Raw genomic sequence first — 15,843 nt, 5'->3', positions numbered from 1 at the left:
GCTCCCAGCGGGGAAATACAGTACTCGCCTCTCCTCGGACTACCCGGGAGGTAGCAACCCAGACATGCGATCTGACCTTCAGCACCACGGTCGTCCGTTCGGCCAGTGCTAAGATCGCGCGGTCGACATCTCCTCTTCCTCCCATCACCCCACAGACACCAGCCCCTTCCTCAGCTTCTGCTAAGACGAAGACATCGAAGTTAGATGCACGGGCCTTCAAGAAGGAACCATCCCGTGCAGACTTCCTACGTACCTCGACCTCCCAGCCTTCGACCGGTATTTCCACTAAACGTCCTTCCAAAAAGGCGCATAGGAAGCACAGTTCTCCTTCTCCGCCACGGCGCATTTCTTCTCCTGCGCCACCCAGCGGTTGCCGCCCCAGGCCGTCATCCGTTTCGCCTGGCCGCACCGCTGGTAGCCGTACATCTGGCCGTTCACCGGCGGAGGAGGCTCCCCCTCCCGGCCATCCTCCCGAGATGGCCGATGACCCTATAGACCCAATGGACGATGACTGTCCGCCTACTGATAGCGGCGGCAGTGCTCGCTCGAAGCCAGGCCCTAAGCGGCCTTCGAGGTGACCGCTTCTCTCATCTTCCTTTTCTTACGATGGCACTTATTCACTGGAATATTCGCAGCATTCGCTCCAACCGAGAGGACTTGAAGTTGCTGCTCCGCTTGCACCGTCCGCTCGTCGTAGCCCTCCAGGAAACGAAGCTACGCCCATGCGATCAAATTGCCTTGGCACACTACACCTCTGTGCGTTTTGACCTACCCCCTGTGGTAGGTATCCCAGCTCATGGAGGGGTTATGTTGCTGGTCCGGGATGATATTTACTACGATCCCATCACGTTGCACACCGGCCTGCAGGCAGTTGCCATCCGCGTTACTCTCCCCACTTTTACGTTTTCCTTTTGTACCGTTTACACTCCATCGTCATCTGCCGTTACCAGGGCAGACGTGATGCAACTTATTGCTCAGCTACCTGCACCATTTTCGTTAACTGGAGACTTCAATGCCCACCATCCCCTTTGGGGCTCTCCAGCATCCTGCCCGAGGGGCTCCTTGTTAGCAGACCTTTTCAACCAGCTCGATCTTGTCTGCCTCAATACTGGCGCCCCTACTTTTCTTTCGGACACATCTCACACCTATTCCCATTTAGACCTCTCTATATGTACTCCCCAACTTGCACGCCGGTTTGAGTGGTATGCACTTTCTGATACATATTCGAGCGACCACTTCCCGTGTGTTATCCATCTCCTGCAGCATACCCCCTCTCCGTGCTTCTCTAATTGGACCATCTCCAAGGCAGACTGGGGGCTCTTCTCTTCCAGGGCGACGTTTCAGGATCAAACCTTTACAAGCTGCGATCGTCAGGTCGCACACCTCACGGAAGTCATTCTCGCTGCTGCTGAATATTCCATCCCTCACCCTCCTTCTTCTCCACGTCGCGTACCGGTCCCCTGGTGGACCGCAGCATGTAGAGACTCTTTACGTGCTCGTCGACGTGCTTTACGCACATTTAAACGCCACCCTACAGTGGCGAATTGTATCAATTATAAACGATTACGTGCTCAGTGTCGTCGTATTATCAAAGAAAGCAAGAAAGCCAGCTGGGCTGCTTTCACAAGCACCTTCAACAGTTTTACTCCTTCTTCTGTTGTCTGGGGTAGCCTGCGCCGGCTATCTGGCACTAAGGTCCACTCACCAGTTTCTGGCTTGCAGGTCGCGAATGACGTCCTTGTGGCCCCTGAGGCTGTCTCCAATGCCTTCGGCCGCTTTTTCGCAGAGGTTTCGAGCTCCGCTCATTACCACCCTGCCTTCCTCCCCCGCAAACAGGCAGAGGAGGCTAGGCCACCTAACTTCCGCTCCTCGAATTGTGAAAGTTATAATGCCCCATTCACCATGCGGGAACTCGAAAACGCACTTAGCCGATCACGGTCCTCCGCTCCAGGGCCAGATTCTATTCATATTCAGATGCTGAAGAACCTTTCTCCTGCGGGTAAAGGTTTTCTTCTTCGTACATACAATCGCATCTCGATTGAGGGACATGTTCCCGCATGCTGGCGCGAGTCTATTGTTGTCCCGATTCCTAAGCCGGGGAAGGACAAGCACTTGCCTTCCAGTTATCGACCTATCTCGCTTACCAGCTGTGTCTGTAAAGTGATGGAGCGAATGGTTAACTCTCGATTGGTTTGGCTGCTCGAGTCTCGACGCCTACTTACCAATGTACAATGTGGATTTCGTAGGCGCCGCTCTGCTGTTGACCATCTGGTTACCTTGTCGACCTTCATTATGAATAACTTCTTGCGGAAGCGCCCGACCGCGGCTGTGTTCTTTGATTTGGAGAAGGCTTACGACACCTGTTGGAGGACGGGCATTCTCCGCACCATGCATACATGGGGCCTTCGTGGTCGCCTCCCTCTTTTTATTCGTTCCTTTTTAATGGATCGACAGTTCAGGGTACGTGTGGGTTCTGTCCTGTCAGACACCTTTCGCCAGGAGAATGGGGTGCCACAGGGCTCAGTTTTGAGCGCCGCTCTCTTCGCCATTGCGATCAATCCAATAATGGATTGCCTCCCAGCTGATGTATCAGGCTCCCTTTTCGTGGACGATTTTACAATCTATTGCAGCGCGCAGTGTACACGTGTCCTGGAGCGCTGTCTTCAGCGTTCTCTTGACCGTCTTTACTCCTGGAGTGTCGCCAATGGCTTCCGTTTTTCTGCCGAGAAGACGGTCTGTATTAACTTCTGGCGCTACAAAGAGTTTCTCCCACCGTCCTTACGACTCGGTCCCGTTGCTCTCCCAATCATGGAGACAACCAAATTTTTAGGCCTTACATTTGACAGGAAACTTAGCTGGTCTCCATGTGTCATATTTGGCCGCCCGTTGTACCCGTTCTTTAAATGTCCTCCGTGTTCTCAGTGGTATGTCGTGGGGAGTGGATCGAACCGTCCTACTTCGTCTATATCGGTCGATCGTCCGCTCCAAGCTGGATTATGGGAGCTTCGTATACTCCTCTGCACGGCCATCCATCTTACGCCGCCTCAACTCCATACAACATCGGGGTTTACGACTTGCGATCGGAGCATTTTATACCAGTCCCGTTGAGTCTTCATGCTGACGCTGGCGAATTGCCACTCACCTACCGGCGCGATATACTGCTTTGTCGGTATGCCTGTCGGCTACTGTCAATGCCCGACCATCCGTCTTATCGTTCCTTTTTTGACGACTCTCTTGACCGTCAATACGGGTTGTATGTCTCTGCCCTGCTACCCCCTGGAGTTCGCTTTCGTCGCCTCCTTCAACACCTTAATTTTTCACTCCCTGCAACCTTTCGAGTGGGCGAGCGCCGCACGCCACCTTGGCTCCAGGCTCAGGTCCGCGTTCACCTTGACCTCAGCTCGCTCCCAAAAGAGGTCACCCCCGGTTCGGTCTACCACTCCCGTTTTTTGGAACTTCGTTCGAAGTTCATCAACATGACTTTCATTTATACAGATGGCTCTAAGACCAATGACGGGGTCGGGTGTTCTTTTATTGTCGGGGCACAAAGTTTCAAATACCGGCTCCATGGCCATTGTTCGGTCTTCACAGCTGAGCTCTTTGCCCTCTACCAGGCTTTTCTTTACATCTGCCGCCACCGACATTCTGCTTATGTCATCTGCTCAGATTCCCTGAGCGCCATCCAGAGCCTCAGTGATCCGTACCCGGTTCACCCTTTCGTACACCGGATCCAACGCTCTCTTCAGCAGCTGGTGGACGTCGGTTCTCCAGTTAGCTTTATGTGGGTTCCTGGCCATGTCGGTATCCCTGGGAACGAAGCTGCAGATGCCGCGGCCAAGGCTGCGGTCCTCCAGCCTCGGACAGCTTCTTGTTGTGTCCCTTCGTCCGATTTTAGCAGGGTCATTTGTCGGCGCATCTTATCGCTGTGACTTGGACGTCCTCCTCACGCCCTTCTCGGCGGGAGGAGGTCGTTTTAGCCCAGTTAAGAATTGGACACTGCCGGTTCAGCCATCGCCATCTGCTGACGGCTGCGCCGGCGCCGTTCTGCCCATGTGGGCACTTGCTGACGGTTAGACACATTTTAATGTCCTGTCCAGATCTCAACACACTGCGCCTCGATCTTAACCTGCCAAATACTTTCGATGCCATTTTAGCGGATAACCCACGAGCAGCTGCTCGTGTTCTTCGTTTTATCAATTTGACAAACCTCGCTAAGGACATTTGATGATGCTGTTTTTTAATCCTATGCCTGTCAGTCTGTCTTTTATCGTGTTTTCCCTTTTAGTTGTTGTGGTTAACTTGTGCCTCGCGGTGCATTCTTAGAGTAGTCAGGGCGCTAATGACCATTGAAGTTGTGCGCCATAAAACCACAAAAAAAAAAAAAAAAAAACAAAAAAAAAACACGTATTTCATGGTCTGAAACTTGACCGTGGACGGAATGTCTCGGGACCAAAAATCAGGCCCTTATATGTTCTCACAATAATAGGTGGTGAAACTACACATTGTTCGAAGTTTAATTTACAGAAATTACAATTAAAGCTTAACTCATTAAATTAATTGAATACATCAAAAAATTGCTTCTTTGTAACAGTTTCTTATACTAAGAGTTAGGCCGAATTATTTGTTTAAATGATGAAATTAACAGATATCCTTACACAAACAGTACTTTTGACAAAACTGAAAATTACTTTGGAATTAAGGGCTGGCTTCGCTAACGTGTTTTTGAACAGAGCCAAATAGATCCTTTAATAATACTATTAGTTGTTCCTTCAAAAGCTTATAATTAGTACAAAATTTATATTTGTTTAAAAGTCAACAATAGAATTTAAGTTGCATAACAATTGCTGATTCCACCCGATAATGAAAGATACTAACTAGTAACAGAATAAATTAGAAAATCAGTTACATACATAAAACCAAGCATAAAAGTAGACCTCGTGTTATATTCTTTAAAACTGAGGGCCAATCTTTCTCTTTTATGAAAATGCAGATTATACTCACATGTTAATGGTAATTAGTCAGACATGAAAAAAATGAATTTTAAGGAGGCATATGGCAAAACAAGTGGGGAAGTAAAAATATCCCAGCTTGCTTCATCACAACGTGTGAAAAGCATAGGCTGTGGTTGTAAATTATCATGCAGTCACATTGGCGTCACTCAGACGCACAATCCGTTTGAAAAAAGTGTAAACAGGTACGTCGTTGAGAGACCCGAGTTTCTCCTGGCGTATACAACTTTCAAATAACTTCCGGGAATTCAGCCAGGTAACACTTTCAGCGACCACCGATATTTTGGCGGGAGAACACCCCGCTATTTTCAAGGCAACTGCAACGGACAGGCGCCGTACATGCAAATTTAAAACCTCAGTTCTCGGACTCGTGCAGGAAAGATAACACACACTGAACACTAGTGCCACCAAAGATGACCAGTCAAAGATATCGGTTAGTGAGACTACGAATTCGCAGGTGAGGTAGCATTGACTCTGTCCCTCTGTTTTTTGACAAGGGAGAGAGCCGGATTCCGAACAGAGTTTAAACAAAACACTCCATCCCTGTTAATGAGGCTGCTTGCTAATTTAATCTTAACTGCCTCCTTAATAACACTGTCCCAATAGCAGGACGTGCATGCCAATATCTTGGTGTTATTTTATAACAAGGAGTGACCAGTATCCAAGCAATGTTCAGCAATAGCAGATCTACTTGGGTGCTGTAATCGTGTGTGCCGTTTATGCTCAATACATCGGTCCTCCACGGTCCTGATAGTTTGACCAATATATGCCATGCCGCAGCTACAAGGAATGCGATATACACCCGCCTTACGCAGACCAAGATCATCTTTAACAGAACTCAAAAGCACTATAATTTTAGATGGAGGTTGAAAAACACATTTCACATCATATTTCCATAAAATACAACTGATCTGGTTCGAAGTGTTTCCTATGTAAGGCAAAAAGGCAGTAGACTTAGGTGTCGACTCAGAATTGTCATCAACCACCCGATCTAATGTTGGTCAATAGCACAACGCACGTTCAATCTGTCTATCACTATAACCATTTTGACAAAACATAACTTCAAGATGGGACAGCTTAGCTGGCAGAGTCTCAGCGTCGGAAACGACATGTGCCCTGTGTACCAGGGTACGAAGTACGCCTTCACGCTGAGCCGGATGGTGACAACTATTAGCCTGTAAGTACAAGTCGGTGTGAGTACGTTTCCTGTAGACTGCATGTCCCAGTGATCCATCATCCTTTTCCTAACCAACACATGAAGAAAGGGAAGGCAACCATCCTCTTCCACCTCCATTGTTGAATGTTCAGGTGGATAGAGTTCAGATATTCTAGAAAGGCATTTAAATTCTCCCTACCATGAGGCATGTACGTCGCCTGTCTGTTGCAGTTGCCTTGATAATGGCGGGGTGTTCTCCCGCTGGAATATCAGCGGTCGCTGAAAGCGTTACCTGGCTGAATTCCTGGAAGTTATTTGAAAGTTATGTCATTGTTAATAATCCAAAGTTTCCAGGCAGGTAATTGTTAAATGTGTCCATTGTTTAGCAAGAAATCAAATTGGCATCAACAGGTGCTGTGGAGATGTTAAATACTAAACACTTCAGCTGGATACCAGAGGAATGTATAGTGTATTACTTATCACGAAGCAAAAGTACACGTATCTATAGTTTAAATTCAATGATACCTACATTCTCTTAAGAACTGTCATCGTTCATCATTTTGTCTCTCTTATACTTTTCGACCTCTTGTTCATCATGAAGAAAATGAACATTAATTTCACAGTCAGGTCAAATCATTAGTGTTGTTAAAATTCTACATTGTTCATAATAATTTTTGAGGTGCATGCAAACAAAATTGGTTTAAGGTTTGCAGGTTACATGTCCTAGTACAATGTATAGGAGATTCATCTTCCATGAGTGTAAAACTCAAACATTTGACTTTTTTCTGATATCACCACCATTATTATTATTTATTATTGTTTTTACTACAGTTTCAGCAGACTCTGCCCCAGAACTTGCAATGCGACCAAGTTTCTTATCCACTTTTAGTATGGCTACTGAGCAAGGAGGAAAACTTGGACTTGGGAAAAATAAATCCCTAATCTGCATGTACTCCTCATACCAGGTAATTTTTCTTAGTCAGATGTAACATTTGACAGACTGAAGTGAACCAATTTTGTTGTCTGCTTTATCAGTTTTTATGTGTAAATAATTGGATGCCAGCAGTGCCATTGTGTGTCCTGCTTATTTACTGATCTATTCATGTATTCATTTTGAAATAAAAATTTGTTTTCATGTCAAAATATGAACAGTGAACTACAAAGTGGAAGGCAAGAGTGAGAAAAAAAAGATGGCAAATGTTTTGTTAAAGGCTAGAGAAGGAATTTGACCTAAGAGCTCAAGACATACAAACGTCAATCTAGAGGGTTGTAGAGATGGAACAAAGGAGAACATTGATTTTGGAAATCTCAGAAAATGGGTGACTCAGTTATAACTCTGAATAACATATGCTAGTAAAAGTTCAATTTCTTGGACATTACAATGAGTTCCTTTTTGCGTATGAATAGGATTTGTTTGATTACCAACACTTACATTGTCTGTCAAATTGTCAGTCATGTATCTTATAAAACATAGGAAAAGTCATGTAATATACTTTGTTGCTGATCAGGACCTACTAATCAGTACCAAGTAACAGTGCTCCAGCAATATGTGGTGGATCATGTATCCTTCTGTGTAGTTGCGGTGCTGGAAAGACAACTCGTGTTGTCTGCCAAAACTACCAAGGAACTCAGTCTGTTGTATTAACCAGTATATTTATTAACACACTTAAACAAAAAAAAGTCTTTTAATATTGTGTATGTAGAGCGACAGAGCATTCACATACTCAAATCTCTACTCAACATCACAGACAGTTTTAAGTCACAATTTCTCTCATAACTAACCGAACACCATTGAGTTGTTTCTTTTCCTCTTTAGATTTCCATCCTTACAGGTTGTTTACTCTGAGAGTAGCAAAGTACAGTTGAGCCACCAATCCAAAATATGGGAAGCTGCCCCAGCAGGTAGGGGCATGTATCTGCTGCTTTGCCTTCTCAGTGCCATGCATCTGCTTTTCTGTATCTCCATTGGTACTCCTGTTTGTCAAAAGTGTGCACAGTGGCCAAACACACACACACACACACACACACACACACACACACACACACACACACACACACACACACACGCCTTCTGTTGGGCCAAAAGGATTGGAGTGGAACACAACATTAGCAAAATTGGTATATTACACCTGTATCACAGTCTAACATAAGTCACGACACTTCGCCTCGATTTTGTTGCCTTCAGCGCCAGCAGCGCTCCAAGCGGCCGGTAGGTTGAACAGTGAGTTTGGTGCGATCGTGAAAGTGAATAGTGATTGTTCATTTTGATTTATACAATGGTTTTTACCATCGGGAGAGTTTGTAGCGCAATAAATTGCAGCAGCAATAGGAATAAGACACCACAGCTGTCTTTTTTTAGGTTTCCTAAGGATCCTGAGAGGTATATACCATCATGTTACTAAACTGTATCGTCAGGATTCATTTGCAAATGTATGTGTATAAATCATGAATGTTTTGTTTTAGGAGGAAAAAAATGGCTAGTTAATAGCAGACGAGAAGACCTTACGAAGAAAGACCCGGTTTACCTGTATAATAATATTAGGTTTTGTTCGCTACGTTTTGAACAAAACCAGGTCATGAACGCAGACAATAACAAACTCGTGTGGAATGCAGTATCCACACTGTTTGACATTCCAAATAAGCCACCTCAACTGACAATGAAGAAGAAACTGCCACAAAGATTCGACAGTCAATCTAAAGCTGTAAAACAGTCCTATGACACAGAAGCAGCTAGTTCAACTCTCCATTTATTAGTGCTAGATTCGTGAGAATCAACACAAGACCTGCTTTGACGATGAAGTGGTTAGATTAAGTGCAGCTGTTCGTGTCTTACAAAAGCGTATGAAGTGTCAGAATGTGCAGATCGCTAGACTTAGAGTGAAACTATTATGGTACAAGGAAAGTGCCTACAGACAGATTGTTTGAAAATTATTCAAATATTTGGTTTTTCGTGAAATGTAATGTAATCAGCTCATTATGTTTTCAGTATATTTCTCCCACTATTTGTCACTTGCTTGTCCCACTTAGAATAATATAAAGATGAAGGTCGTGGAAACAAGTGACAATGACAAACACAGTAGGCCTACAGAAAGATAAACGAGCTGTCCATCGCGTTTGCATGTAGAGGTACATGTCTGTGCTTCTTACATGTGAATCTGTGTGTTTATATTCTTTTGATATCAACGTGGTACGCTGCAATTCTGTCCAATGTCACAAGTGTTTCTTCACGAATATGTTGTAGCTTGCCACTCTATTCATGGTTTTTGTCCATACTTGCGCTTATTTTAGAATCATTTTTAGAAACATATATGCCTTCTGATACTACACAAACTCTTGGAGGCAAGAAACTAACTCGAATAATTTGGAAATTACGTAGAAAATGGATGCAAACAAACATTATGCTTACGATGCGTCTGAGGTTCACCTTACCTGCCGCTCTGAGTGCTAGTGTCGCTCCATCTGTCAAACGGCAGCAACTTTTACAGCAGTGAGTGTCGGACTGTTATGTTAGACTGTGCCTGTATTATGTTTCTGAGATTCTTGTTGGTCTTTCCCTCCTGAGGGAGAAGATTCAAAAAGCGGATGTGATTCATGTTAACTTTGTTTGGGTGGCCTTAGGACATGAAGAGGTGGGAACTCCAATGGGTTCCAATGGGACACATTTCCAGAAAGCTTTTGTGGACTACAAACCACAATAATCTCATTGTGAAAGATCCAGAGAAGCTAGATGTGATATTATTATCCAGTGTTCTCATAGTGTAAAGAACATATGGATCAAAATGGGGGAAATTTGGATCACTTTAGGATTGTTAATACCACTGTTTTTCCTCTGTAGGAAGAGGGCACATCAAACAATGCCACAGTATTCTCTGATATGTGGAATGTTAATGTAAAACAATTGTTCTGAATTTTACATGATTCTTTATTTATCCTGCTGGTCCTATCACACATTTTGTGAGTGGTGTGCTCATGTTTGTTGAGCCAGTTCAAAAGAAGTTAACTGAGTTACTCAAGCTATTTCTTCAGAGGTGATTTTTGCTGCTAGTGCATTTATGCTGTTTCATGGGAAATGATTTCGTCTATGAGTTCTAAGTTCTGACTGGAACTTTTACTTTTGTCAACTGGTAATATATGTAGATCTTATGTTACATTGAACTTGATTACAAATCTGTTGACAGTAGTTAGTGTCGTAATTTAAAAATAAGTGATGTAGACAATGCTATCAGTAAAAAATAGAAATAGCATGTTCCTACACTAGTGGTATTTTTATTCATCTTTCCACAGATGTAGTCAAATACAATGTTGGCTGCATGTGATGTCCTTAGGTTAGTTAGGTTTAAGTAGTTCTAATTCTGGGGGACAGAAGACTTCAGGTGTTAAGTCCCATAGTGCTTAGTCATTTGAACCATTTTTGTGATTTTAACTCTCATAACTCCTTGAGGGGTGGCACCATGCTTACCAGCCAAGGCAGAGATGTCGAAAGTTTACTGCCTCAGTTTGACCTATTCCTCTTAAGTACTGTGGCCACCACACATTTCAGTGTGGCTCATGGTAGTTACTCGGCCATTGCTTTATCAATTTGCAGCCTAGGAGTTCTCCCTTCTATCAAATGGAGAGCACATGACAACCTGTGTGGTAGTGACCACATGCCCATCTTCCTGTCACTGCCCCGGCATCAGGCACACGGACGCCAGACCAGATGGGCTTTAAACAAGGTGGACTGGGAAACTTTCACCTCTGCTATCACCATTGAAACTCACCCACATAGTAACATCAATGTGGTATTGAGCAGGTAACTACAACGATCATTTCTGCGGCAGAAAATGTGATCCCTTGTTCTTTAGGGAGCCTCCGGAGAAAGACAGTCTGATGGTGGTCACCGGAAGTTGCTGAGGCTATTAAGCTCTACACCGGCATTAGTGGCACCCTTCCCTGGAGCACCTCATAGCCTTTAAATGGCTACATGCTTGCGTTCGCCAACTTACAAAACAATGGAAGCAGGATGTTGGGAGAGGTGTCTCGACCATTGGGTGCCATACGTCACCTTCTCAAGTCTGGGCAAAGATCAAACATGTTTTCAGGTACCAGTCCCCAACAGGTGCTCCTGGTGTTAACATAAATGGCATGTTATCTATCGACGCAGATGCAATTGCCGAGACTATGCTCGAGCCTCTGCATCGAATTACCCCACAGCCTCTCGCACTCTCAAACGGTGGCTGTAAGGCAAAGTCCCCTCATTTACAAGACACTACTGTGAATCCTACAATGCCCCATTTACAGAGTGGGAGCTCCTCAGTGCCCTTGCACATTGCCCCGACACAGCTCCTGGTCCAGGTTGGCTCCACAGCCAGATGATTAAACATCTCTCATCTGACTACAAGTGACACATTCTCGTCATCTTCAACTGGATCTGGTGCGATGTCGTCTTTCCATGGCGGGAGAGCACCATCATTTCGGTGCTAAAGCTCGGTAAAAACCCGCTTGATGTGGATAGGTATCGGTCTATCAGGCTCACAAACGTTCTCTGTAAGCTGCTGGAATGTACGATGTGTTGGCAGTTGGGTTCTGGAGTCACGTGGCCTACTGGCTCAACGTCAGGGCGGCTTCCGCCAGGGTCGCTCTACCACTGATAATCTTGTGTCCCTTAAGTCTGCCATCCGAACAGTCTTTTGCAGATGCCAACACCTTGTTGCAGTCTTTTTTTATTTACGAAAAGCTTATGACACTACACAGTGACATCATATCCTTGGCACATTATACGAGTGGGGTATCCGAGGTTGCTCCAGATTTTTATCCAGAATTTCCTGTCACTGTACTTTCTGTATCCAAGTTGGTGCCTCATTTAGTTCCATCCATATCCAGGAGAATGGAGTCCAGCAGGGCTCTGTATTGAGTGTCTTTCTATTTTCTGTGGTCATTAACTGTCTAGCAGCAGCTGTCGGGCCCTCCGTCTCACCTTCTCTGTATGCAGACGACTTCTGCACTTTGTACTGATCTTCCAGTACCGGTGTTGCTGAGCGTCGCCTATAGGGATTCATTCGCAAGGCACAGTCATGGGCTCTAGCCCATGGCTTCCAGTTTTCTGCCATGAAGACATGTTACGCATTTCTGTCGGCGTCATACTGTTCATCCAGAACCAGCACTTTACCTTAATGACGATCCACTCACTGTAGTGGAGACATGTCGATTCATAGGTCTGGTTTTAAGTGCTTGTTTGACTTGGCTTCCTCATCTTCGTCAGTTTAAATGGAAGTGTTCACAGCACCTCAATGCTCTCTGCCGCCTGAGCAACACCAACTAGGATGCAGATCGCTCCACGCTGCTGCAGCTCTACAGAGCCCTTGTTCAATTCCTCCTTGACTATGGGAGTGTGATTTGTGGTTCAGTGGCACCCTCAGCGTTGTTTGCTCGACCCGTCGCACCATTGCGAGTTGGACTAGCGACAGGAGATTTTAGGATGAGTCCAGTGAAAAGCATACTGGTGGAGGCTGGAGACGATCCATTGAAGATCAGACATGTACAACTGCTCGCCAATTATGTTGTACACATTCATAGCTCTCCTGAATGTCCTAATTACCATCTTTTCCCAACCAAGGCGGTTCACCTCCCACATAGGGGGCCCAGGTCAGGGCTAACGATTGCGGTTCGCACGCGATCGCTTCTGTCTGAACTGGAGTCCTTCTCTTCAAGAGTTCTCCTCGAGGTCCATTAATGTACACCTCCGTGGTGTAGCTCTAGGCTGAAGTTTCACCTGGATCTTTCGCATGGCCCTAAGAACTCGGTTAACCCTGTGGCTCTCCACTGTCACTACTTCTCAATTCTTGAAGTGTTCCAAGGCTCTGAAGTGGTTTACACTGATGGCTCGATGGCTGATGGTAATGGTGGCTTTGCCTTTGTTCACAGAGGGCATATTGAACAGCATTCCTTGCCCGATGGCTCCAGTGTATTCACTGCAGAGCTGGTGGCCATCTCTCTTGCACTTCATTATTTCAGTTCATGCCCCAAGGAATTATTTCTTTTGTGTACTGACTCCTTTTGAGCAGCCTACAAGCTATCAACCTGTGCTACCCTTGCCAACCTTTGGTGGCATCCGCCTAGGAGTCCATCTATGCCCTGGACCGGTCCTGTCGTACAGTGGTGTTTGTGTGGAGCCGCAGGACACGTCAGCATCCCAGGCAACAAACTTGCTGACAGGCTGGCCAAACAGGTTACGCAGAAACCGCTTCTGGAGATGGGCATCTCTGAACCTGGCCTGTGTTCTGACATAGCCGCAGGGTTTTTTGGCTTTGGGAGATGGAATGTCATTAAGGAGACTACGAATGTGTGGAAGTCTTCCATGTGGGCCCCTCACAGGGAACAACCTGTTCTCTTCCGGCTCTGCATTGGCCATGCTTGGGCGACCCACAGTTACCTTTTGTGCCATGAAGACCAGCCTCAGTGTTGGTGCGGTGCCTGGTTGACAGTTGCTCATATGCTGGTGCACTGTCCCATTTTGACTGCCCAGCGAGGAAATCTTGGGTAACCAGACTTTTTGCAACTCATTTTATCTGACAATGCCTCATTGGCGGATTTAGTTTTAAGTTTTATTTGTGAGGGTGGGTTTTAACATTTGATCTGAGATTTAGTGCTTGTCCTTTGTCCCTCTGTGTCCTCCACCTTAGTTCTTTTAGGGTGGAGGTTTTAATGTGTTGCAGAGTGGCTGGCTTTTCCTTTTTAAGCTCTTGGTTGGCCAGCCACTGCAATCTGCTTTTCTGTATTGTATTGTTTGTTAACCAGGGGCCTATAAACGACAGAGAGGCTCCATCTCCAATGCCGCTGCAGTGGTCCTCACCCCACGATGACTACTGCAGTCCACTTCACCCCTCTGCTGCCCCACACTGAACCACTCTTTCAGGGTTATTGTGCGGTTTCGGTCCCTGGTGGACCCTCCCCCCCCCAGGGAATGTCTCACAGCAGACGAGTGTAACCACTATGTTTTTGCATGGTAGAGTAATGGTGGTGTACGCGTACTTGTTTGCATAGCTATCACTGAAATAGTGTAGCTGAGGCGTAGTAAGGGGAACCAGTCTGCATTTGCCGAAGCAGATGGAAAACTGCCTAAAAACCATCCACAGACTGGCCGGCTCACTGGATCTCAACCCAAGTCCGTTGGGCAGATTCATGCCGGAGACCAGGCACTCCTTCCCAATCCGGAAAGCCATGCTTTAGACCTCATGGCTAACCAGGTGGGCTTTCTTGTTTTACTCTCCTGTTTCTAGTGTCTGTTTTCTTGTCCTCTTTTGTTACTTTCAGTGTTCTTTGCCTTTCCTTTCTTTCCGTTTTGTGATATGTGTCTTGTCTGTTTTATTCTCACACTTGTGGCATTGTTTTATTAGGAACAAGGGACCGATGACCTTGTAATTTGGTCCGTTCCCCCCTCTTTTAAACAAACCAACCAATCTCGTCATTGACAGTATGTTGAACAGAAATATTCCTTCCTTGATGGATGGATGGATGGATGGATGAATGGATGAATGAATTGCAGTGGTAGGACTGAGATAAGAAAAGCACTATTGAAAGTTGGGTTTCCAGCTATTAGTGTGACAGACTATTGCTCTGTGACTGTAAAATCCTAAGTGACTGTATCATGATAGTTATTAACATAATGTCTGTTTTTAATGTGAAACTTCAAGCTTTAGATTTCTCTTATTTGTTAGTAAAATTACCACTACAATATAAATTACAAAGATGCTCTTATCGGTTGTATATTCCAGATTCTTTATTTACATGAGTCTATCTGTTTAAGTAATAAGTAGTAAGGGAGACTCTAGTGGACTTTAACCTCAGGGAACACCTGGTGAAGATTGCAAGTACGACATGGCTTGCCAGCAGAAAACCCGATTTTTCAAGATGACAGCTTGAACCAATTCGGACTTCCATCAGCTGCTGCTTTTATTTTTTTTCACTTGTGTTACACAAGCAAAACATTTTAAATGAAACTGTCATGTATAATATTATCATAAATCTTTGATTTTATTATTAATGTTTGCTAAGTATTTAACATAGTGAAAGTAGGTTAATTTTGACACTGTGAGTTGAGCACATTTTATTTATATATTTTTTTCCCCAGGTTGTGCAGATAAATAAGTTGCCACTGGTAATCAGTTTCATTGCTACAAGCTTATGCAACACAGGGCATTTGCTTTCCTTGGAACACTCAATTGAACCACTATTGGGAGACCTGAAATGCGCAGTAGCAGACTGAGTACCATTCTGGGACTGACTGTGTGATAAATGTATGCATGTTGCATGTATTGTGTACAGCACTTTATGATACTGAAATGTTATGTTCCTTGTCCTGAAATTTATTTACACTGTTTAAAACCAAACTATGTTTTTAAAATAAATATTTCTCAATTTTCATAGTAAATGATACTTGTGCTTATCTCAGATTCAGTGCCTAACTTTTAATCTCATAAATTAACTAATGACTCTGAAAGAATCTATTTGGCTTCATGCTAAAAACATTTTCATGACTATCTAGATCAGGCTGTTCCAGCTCATTGGCTCCGTTGTGAACTGCGGAGCGCTCCCTGCTCCAGGGAGCCGTGTCGCTCGCTGTAACCAGTCAAGTGGGCCGGCACATGGCACGGCTGGCTGAGGCAGGCGGCAAGGCAAGCGTTTTGATGTGCCAGCTGC

The 15,843-nt window shown here is 45.0% G+C and overlaps 1 protein-coding gene across 1 annotated transcript in view; it reads left to right on the top strand.

Annotated features, from left to right (window-relative positions):
* LOC124777484 (ragulator complex protein LAMTOR3) overlaps positions 1-15,574 on the top strand; it is a 45,156-nt gene extending 29,582 nt beyond the window's left edge. The window contains exons 4-5 of the mRNA XM_047252919.1: positions 6,997-7,130; positions 15,275-15,574. Coding sequence (XP_047108875.1) covers positions 6,997-7,130; positions 15,275-15,409 — 269 coding nt within the window. The 3' untranslated portion in view covers positions 15,410-15,574. The remainder of the gene's footprint in view (positions 1-6,996; positions 7,131-15,274) is intronic.
* The last annotated feature ends 269 nt before the right edge of the window (positions 15,575-15,843 follow it).

This window comes from Schistocerca piceifrons, chromosome 2 (assembly GCF_021461385.2).
Source record: "Schistocerca piceifrons isolate TAMUIC-IGC-003096 chromosome 2, iqSchPice1.1, whole genome shotgun sequence".
Taxonomy (NCBI): domain Eukaryota; kingdom Metazoa; phylum Arthropoda; class Insecta; order Orthoptera; family Acrididae; genus Schistocerca; species Schistocerca piceifrons.
This window is presented reverse-complemented; position numbering and strand designations above follow the sequence as displayed.